Source organism: Orycteropus afer, unplaced genomic scaffold (assembly GCF_000298275.1).
Source record: "Orycteropus afer afer isolate SDZICR_OR568_19922 unplaced genomic scaffold, OryAfe1.0 scaffold00455, whole genome shotgun sequence".
Classification (NCBI taxonomy): domain Eukaryota; kingdom Metazoa; phylum Chordata; class Mammalia; order Tubulidentata; family Orycteropodidae; genus Orycteropus; species Orycteropus afer.
Window position 1 is genome coordinate 2282599 of NW_006922042.1, and position 8302 is coordinate 2290900.

The 8302-nt window shown below is 49.0% G+C and overlaps 1 protein-coding gene across 1 annotated transcript; it reads left to right on the top strand.

The window, feature by feature from the left end:
• The first annotated feature begins 203 nt into the window (after positions 1-203).
• Positions 204-1562, top strand: MGAT1 (alpha-1,3-mannosyl-glycoprotein 2-beta-N-acetylglucosaminyltransferase). Its single transcript, XM_007954264.2, has one exon. The coding sequence runs from the start codon at positions 219-221 to the stop codon at positions 1560-1562; it is 1344 nt and encodes a 447-aa protein (XP_007952455.1). The 5' UTR covers positions 204-218.
• Positions 1563-8302: the final 6740 nt, after the last annotated feature.

Here is an 8302-nt window from a genome sequence, read left to right on the forward strand (position 1 = left end):
TACCTGTTCCTGCCCTACATATTGCTCTACCCCCTAAGGGTATGGAATCACATGCCTTTGTGGTGATGGTTCTCTCTCTCCTCTCCTTAGGTACATGGCTGTTTCCTGATCCTGAAGCCCAAAGGAAACTTCCCTAGAACGGTGAGCAAGGCAGCCAGGTGTACAGAGGGCAGCCCAGAGCCCTACCCTTGCCCCCACCCTCCCCCGTGGGGGCCAGGATGCTGAAGAAGCAGTCTGCAGGGATTGTGCTGTGGGGCGCTATCCTCTTTGTGGCCTGGAATGCCCTGCTCCTTCTCTTCTTCTGGACACGCCCAGCACCTGGCAGGCCGCCCTCAGACAGTTCTCTTGATGACGACCCCGCCAGCCTCACTCGTGAGGTGATCCGCCTGGCCCAGGACGCTGAAGTGGAGTTGGAACGTCAGCGGGGATTGTTGCAGCAGATTAGGGAGCACCATGCTCAGTGGAGGCAGCGGTTGAGAGTGCCCACTGCGGGCCCCCCTGCCCCACCGCATGTGCCTGTGACCTCACCGCCAGCAGTGATCCCCATCCTGGTCATTGCCTGTGACCGTAGTACTGTACGGCGCTGCCTGGACAAGCTGCTGCATTATCGGCCCTCGGCTGAGCATTTCCCCATCATTGTCAGCCAGGACTGTGGGCATGAGGAGACAGCCCAGGTCATTGCCTCCTATGGCAGCGCCATCACGCACATCCGGCAACCTGACCTGAGCAACATTGCTGTTCCGCCCGACCACCGCAAATTCCAGGGCTACTATAAGATTGCACGGCATTACCGCTGGGCTCTGGGCCAGATCTTCCACAGGTTCAAGTTCTCAGCAGCTGTGGTGGTTGAGGATGACCTGGAGGTGGCACCAGATTTCTTTGAGTACTTTCAGGCCACCTACCCAATGCTGAGGGCTGACCCCTCACTCTGGTGTGTGTCTGCCTGGAATGACAATGGCAAGGAACAGATGGTGGACTCTAGCAAGCCTGAACTTCTCTACCGCACGGACTTTTTCCCTGGCCTGGGCTGGCTGCTCTTGGCTGAGCTCTGGGCTGAATTGGAGCCCAAGTGGCCCAAGGCCTTCTGGGATGATTGGATGCGCAGGCCAGAGCAACGACAGGGACGGGCCTGTGTGCGGCCTGAAATCTCGAGAACGATGACCTTTGGCCGCAAGGGTGTCAGCCATGGGCAGTTCTTTGATCAGCACCTCAAGTTCATCAAGTTAAACCAGCACTTTGTGCACTTCACCCAGCTGGACCTGTCCTACCTGCAGCGGGATACCTACGACCGGAATTTCCTTGCACGTGTCTACAGTGCTCCCCTACTACAGGTGGAGAATGTGAGGACCAATGAGAGGAAGGAGCTGGGGGAGGTGCGGGTGCAGTACACGGGCAGGGACAGCTTTAAGGCCTTCGCCAAGGCCCTGGGCGTCATGGATGACCTCAAGTCAGGTGTTCCTAGGGCTGGCTACCGGGGCATTGTCAGCTTCCTGTTCCGGGGCCGCCGTGTCCACCTGGCACCACCACAAACCTGGGATGGCTATGATCCTAGCTGGAATTAGTCCATCTGCCTGTCCCTCCTGGGCCCCCTTCCTTGCCATATCATAGGCAGAGATGGGACCACAGTCCCTGGGCTGTGTTACCCTGTCTGTCTGTTATGTCTCCCTCTTGGGTCCATTTATTTTTATTTTCTTTTTAGAGTGGCATTCGAGTGCAAGATGATAGGGCCAGAGTTGGTCTCCCATTCTCAATGCGGGGGGTCAGGTCAGGGGAATCTTTTTGGGTTATATTGGGAGGTATTGGGCAAGAAACCACTGTGTGGTAGAGGGAGACTTAGGCTTGCAAGAGCCAGAAACTTCTATGTCCAGAGTTTTCTCCTGGGGCTTCTGCAGAGAGATTGGCAACTTAAGCTCTCTTCACAGGCTTCCTCTCCCCCGATCTGACTCTTCCATGAGCCCTCCCCCTGTACCTTCCCTATCTCCCTCCAGTGTAGGGGGCTGGGTTATGTGAGAAAGGGATATACTTGTGGCCAAAATGAGACTAACCAAAGGGGTTTCACCATAGGGGTTTGGTGTGGAATTGTTAGTTGTCAGGGTTTAGCACCACCTCCTCTTGTTTCTCTTCTTCCACTTGGGTGCTTTTCTTATCCCTATGACCTCTTCTCATGTCTTATTTCCTGGCAGTAAAAATCAATATTTGATTATAAGATGAGAAACTGAAGGGGAAAAGCAAGATCTCAGCTCCTCATCAGCAGTTGTGGGGTAAAGGTGATGGTGGGAAAGCCTCCCTGTGGCTAGGCAACCCCCTCCCTCATCTTTCTTCAAAGAGACAGACTCTAGTCTCCTGCTCCCATGTCCCCCAAACATCAATGCCTTCCCTGTTACTTTAGGAGGGTTTGGTGCTGGCTTTTTCAAAGAGAGAATTAGCTCCTCATGTAATTTCTTCCCCTGGGGTTTGGTGCACAGGCTCCTCCTTAAGGGTTCTGGCTTCAGATGTCTTTTCTTCCTCATTGTGAGGCAGAATAGTCAAGACCAGGACCACTCCATCCCTGTGCCAGCCCCTGCCTCAACCCCTCTGCCCCATGTATTCCCATATCCTGACAGGTTAAGATGCAGATGGGAGGTTGGAGAGGAATTTTTGTGCTTTTATTTCTTGCCTGACCTCAATTTCATGGAAGAGAGTTGAAGCTACAGAATTATTTTCAAAAATAAAGTAAAGGCTGAATTGTCTGAAAAACTTTTTTTTTTTTTGTGTGTGTGTGTGTGTGTATGTGTATGTCATAGGAAAGAGGAGGGGTTGGAAAAGGTGAACATGGGGGAAGAGAAGAAAGGAAGGAAAAATGACTGTAACTCAGGGAAAGGGCTGTAAAGGCAAGAGGAAGTGGACAGACTGAAGGAAGGAAAGCAAAATGAACAGAAGAGAAGAGTGGGAAAGGAGAAAAGCTGTGGGACAGCTGGGGAGAGATTTGGGTGTGAAAGGTGGTGCTTGAAAGTAGAGACGCAGAGAGCACCTGGATTGCTTATCTTCCCTAGAGCTAGGCTTATGGGGTCCTCAGTGGGAAGGTCAGTGAGCCCACTTCCTAGAAGCTGACCAGGCCTGGCCTGTGAGAACACAGTTTAAACCTGGTCAGTCTTCACGGGCGGGTGTCTTTGCGGGCAACCCTCTAATGACTCAGAGTTTACTGGACACCATGTGCTCCAAATATGTATCTGCTACTTAGGCTATGGCAGTGGCATTCGACTTGCTGACTGTGACCCTGGTGAATGCTGTTCATTACTGCTGTCCAGAGCATACACATATATAGATAACAAGCAGATGTTTCCTGAAACCACCCGTATCATGTGCAGTGCATTCTGATCGTTTCCATTCTACAAATTTACTTTTTGAAAAATGCTGCTTGGAATGCCAACTTGATTTCATTAGTGTGTTTGGAAAAATCTTGGGCTACTTTGTTGACAGAAGCCACTCCAAAGCTTCATACCAGTTGGTGGCCTGTGGGTGAGCTCCGTCTGGAGGAGGGTGACTAGAGGAGCCAGCTCCTGTGCCTCACTTCTGGTGCTCAGGAATGCAGGTTGGGATAGGGGGCCAGCTTTATGGATTTGTTTATGGCCTTTTTGGGTAGGGAGATGGTCCTTATCCATAATTTGCAGATAAGGAAACAGTCCCAGAGGAGCCTGGGGCATCATGCCTGTCAATTGAGTTAGTACTTGGCCTGCCAGATTCCATGTTTTGAGCTCTTTATTTAACAATAGCTTATCAATAGCCAGGCATTGTTCTAAGTGTTCTACAGTTAATATTAACACTATTTTCTTTTAATTCTCAAAGCAATCCTGGGAGATAGGTGCCCTATTGCTATTCTTTTTCCAGTGAGGAAAGAAAGGGTTCCTTTGCCCAAAGTCACAGAGCTGCTTAGGGTAGAGCTAGGATTTGACTCCAGACTCTGATTCTTCAATCCATGCTGTTAATGACAGTGTGATGGTGTGACTGTGCCAGTCTAGCCTTTACTTCCTTTCTCCGAGGTCCACACTCCCAGCCTCATTTAAGCTTCTGGGCTCTCCTTAGTTCTCAGGGCTAAGTGGATGGTGCTGCACTATAAGGCCAACCAATATAGGGAGGCTGCTGCAGGAGTGGTGGGCTGGGCTGGAGAAGACTTCCAGGAGATACTGTGGAGGTGTTATTGGACCAAACGCGGGTCCCTGCCCAGTGTGCAGTCAGGCCGAAACAGTTATACACTGAGAATGAGGGGAGAAAAAATTTATTGCAAAGCAACAGTGCAATGAGTTAGGGGTAGTTTAGTACCCAGATCTAAACTCCTTGAGATGCCATCAAACACAGTTTTTGTAGGTTTCAGGAGAGGGGGTTGTGCATATTCACAAAAGGTTGAGGAATTTGGGGTGTCAATGTGAAGTGGGTGATGATAGGGGATGGGTTACACTAGTTTCCTGTTATCAGCTGATGGGGGCTTGGGCAGAGGGAAGAGGGTCCACAAATAACTTTTGTTCCTTTTGTCCTGTTGCGCATATTAATTTACAAGTTGTTTCTAAAATACTTCCCTTTTGCCCTAGTGTGCCTGTCCATGGGACAGAGTTAATTTACAAGTTGTTGTTTGCACAGTAGTGTATCAAACAGTGTTTCTTTGCTATTGATACGGTTTTCCCTGGCCAATTCTTTGAGAAGTGGATGGCCTCTTCCTTCTTCCTAGTCTGTCTCAGTCTGTAAGCTGGGCTGATAGCTGTGCACCATATGCATCCCACTGGTTTGAAACATCAGTGACTCAGCCTCAAAACTCACATCAACAAGTCACCACGGTAGGACAAACTGACAGACAAGTTTGTCTCCCTGTTGGAAACTTCTCATACCACCCTTACCCAGGTCCCTGCAGCTGACTCCTCCTCTGTCCAGATTCCTGGCCCTTTTAATCCCCTTTTTCCTGCTCTCCCACCCTGCCGCTTTGGGCGTGCCTGAGTTCCCTCTCCTCACCTGGATCCCTGCAGCTGACTCTCCTCTGTATGGCTGACTCTCCTCTGTCCGCGTTCCTGGCTTTTAATCCCCTTTCTCCTGCTCTACCGTCCTGCTGCTTTGGGCGTGCCTGGGTTCTCTCTTCTCACCTGGACCCCTGCAGCTGACTGCTCCTCTGGGTTCCTGGCTTTTAATCCCCTTTCTCCCATTCTCCTGCCCTGCTTCTTTGGGCGTGCCTGAGTTCCCTCTCCTCACCTGGATCCCTGCAGCTGACTGCTCCTCTGTCCGGGTTCCTGGCTTTTTATCCCTTTTCTCTTGCTCTCCCACCCTGCTGCTTTGGGCATGCCTGAGTTCCCGTTCCTCACCTGGATCCCTGTATCTCACCTATTTTGGTCATGTTGTCAGAAGGGACCATTCCCTAGAGAAGGATGTCATGCTTGGTAGGGTGGAGGGTGGACGAAAAAGGGGGAGGCCTTCAACGAGATGGATTGACACGGTGGCTGCGATGATGGGGTCAAGTATAGCAGGGATTGTGGAGCTGGCGTGGGATCGGGCAGTGTTTCGTTCTGCTGTGCATGGGGTCACTATGAGTTGGGAATGACTCGACAGCACCTAACAACAATGATGAGTTAATTTACAAGTTATTTCTAAAATACTTTTAGCAAGTCTATCATCTGCAGGAAGGAATGTTTTCCATTCAGTTCTTTAAGGAACTGAATACTCATCTGTCTGGGGTGGGAAAATTGTTGGGGGTAATTTAGTTTACTTACCTATTCCCATCTGGGGTCTTACCTAATTGTCTTAACCAGGGTGGGGGAAATAGTTGGGGTAATTTAGTTTACTTAAGTTTACTAATCTATTCTCATCTGGGTGCCAGAGTGGGGGAAATAGTTGGGAGTAATCCAGTCTACCTATCTATTCCTATCCAGGTTCCAGGGTGGGGGAAATAGTACTCGGTTTCAGAGGTTTGGGTCTTGGGGACCTGCTGGGAGCCAGGAGGACACTCTTAGAAGATAGAGGCCTGATTTCTCCTGAAGCAAATAAGCACTTTCAAGGGTCTCTTGGTATCTTACTGTTCTTCCTACTGATGTGTCTTCCCAGAGAGGCCACATTCAGCATGTCAGGGCATCTTTGAGTGTAGTTGCCATGTATGTGACTGTCATTTTGTAGGAACCATGATGCTCCTGTGGATAGGAAAGCAAGGAGAAAGAAATACAGTATCAAGTGTAAAAGCATTAAACCCTGCAGAATTTTGCTAACTTTATGTTTGGAGATTGAAAGATGATTCTAAAGAGGTCAATCGGTCATCACTGCTTCTGAGCAAGGTGGGCCCTAACTGAAATGGCCGTTTGTCCACTGGCATGGCCCTGCCAGGCTGCAAGTCCCTCTGTCTCTTGTGGAATGTGTGGGTTTCAGAGACCCCATTGGGAACCCAGTACCCTTGTGGGCACGGGAGTATTTCTGGCCACTCTTCCTCACTGCTTCTGCTGTTGCATTTCTGCTTTTGCCTCTAGGGGTGACGGATGTGCCTTTCGTCTTCCATCTCCTGCAATTGCCCCTCTGCTGTTGTTCCTGCTTACTTGTGTCTGAAGGATATAGGACAACTATTTTTGCCTTCCATCCAGGGGTCTCTTGGCCTTTGCCCTACTCTCTTATCTGGGTCATTGGTGGGATCTTAATTTGTGAGATAAGTCACACTCATTGTAAACAAATGTGTTGGATGGAAACCTTCAGAACTGTGCCAGAGCTTGGTGAGGAGACCCTGAGGCAAAGGCAGGTAGGCCCTAAGGGAAGGTGACATGTGGTGGGCTTTTAGTGTTAGATAAAATGTCCCCTTTAAGATGAAAGGCATCCTTTACTCTTTTTTTTTTTTTTTTTCTCCTTTTCATTATAAAATCAATACATGATCATTTTAGAAAATTAGAAAACAGATTAAAGACATTCACTTTCCACCCACCTTCCTTGGTGTGTATCCTTTCACGCTTTACATATGTGTGTGTGATATTAGGTACTGTTGATATGTGTGTGTGATTGTTATTAGGTACTGTTGAGTTTGCGTGTGTTCTCTAGTGCTCCTGTAACCAAAAATACCACAAGTGGATGGTTTCAACAAACACAAATTTATTCTCTTACAGTTTGGAAGGCTAGAAGTCTGAATTCGTAATGCTGGCCCTAGGGGATAACTAGGCTAGATCTGAGTTCAGAGTGCTGGCTCTAGGGGGTAGGTGGTGGCTCCCTGACCTTGGGCTTCAGCTCTGCCTTCCAGGCCCACTGGAGCAAGCTGAAGGTTTCTCTTGACTCATGTAGGTGCTGGCTGCTGAGGCTGATAAATCCAAGATCGACAGGTAAAATGGCAGATTGTTGGCTCACAGGCTGAAAAGGCAACATTCCCAAGATCAGCAGGCAACATGGAAGGCCACTGCTTCAAGTCCAGGAACTGGAGATGGAAGATTCAACCAAATGCAGAGTCCTTTCTGTATACACTGGAAGCAGGCTACACCCTGAAGGCAACTTGCCTTCAAATGATTAACTGCTCACAGCAGATTCCACCATGGTCAAACTACTGAGAATCACAGCCTAGCCAAGTTGACACAACATTGTTGTTGTTGTTATGTGCCATCGAGTCAGACCCGACTCAGAGCGACTCCTTGGGTTTCCTAGGCAGTATCACTACAGAGGTAGCTTGCCCCATCTTCCTTCCGAGGAGTTGCTGGTGGGTTTGAACCACCAGCCCTCTTGGTTAGCAGTTCAAGTGTCTTAGGCACTACGCTACCAGAGCTCCCTGACACAAAATTAGCCATCACTAAAGGAGGGGTCGCTATGAGTCAGGGCCGACTCGATGGCAAATAACAACAACGTGTGTGTGTGTGTGTGTGTATACACATTTATTTATCAATAAAACCCATAAAGTTGTATATTTATTTTTTATTTAAGTTAGACATTTATAACTCAGAACATCCACTGTCATCGAGTTGTTTCCAACTCAGTGACTGTAGGGCAGAGTAGAACTACCACATAGGGTGTACATGGCTATAAATCTTTACATAAGAAGACTGCCTCATCTTTTTCCCATGGAGTGGCTGGTGGGTTCAAACTGCTGCCTTTTTGGCAGTGGCTGAATGCTTTAACAACTATACCATCAGAGCTCACTGGACATTTATATATACTCTGTTGTTGTTATTTGCTGTCGAGTCGGCCCCAACTCACAGCAACCCCTCCTTGGGTTTCCGAGGCAGTTATCACTGTGGAAGTAGGAATGCCCAACCTTCCTTCCGAGGAGTGGCTGGTGGGTTTGAACCGCCAGCCTCCTGGTTAGCAGTCAAGTGCCTTAGGCACTATGCTA

What these genes read in the sequence shown, in the direction of transcription:
- MGAT1 (XM_007954264.2), top strand. Translation starts at nt 219, where the DNA reads ATGCTGAAGAAGCAGTCTGCAGGGATTGTGCTGTGGGGCGCTATCCTC.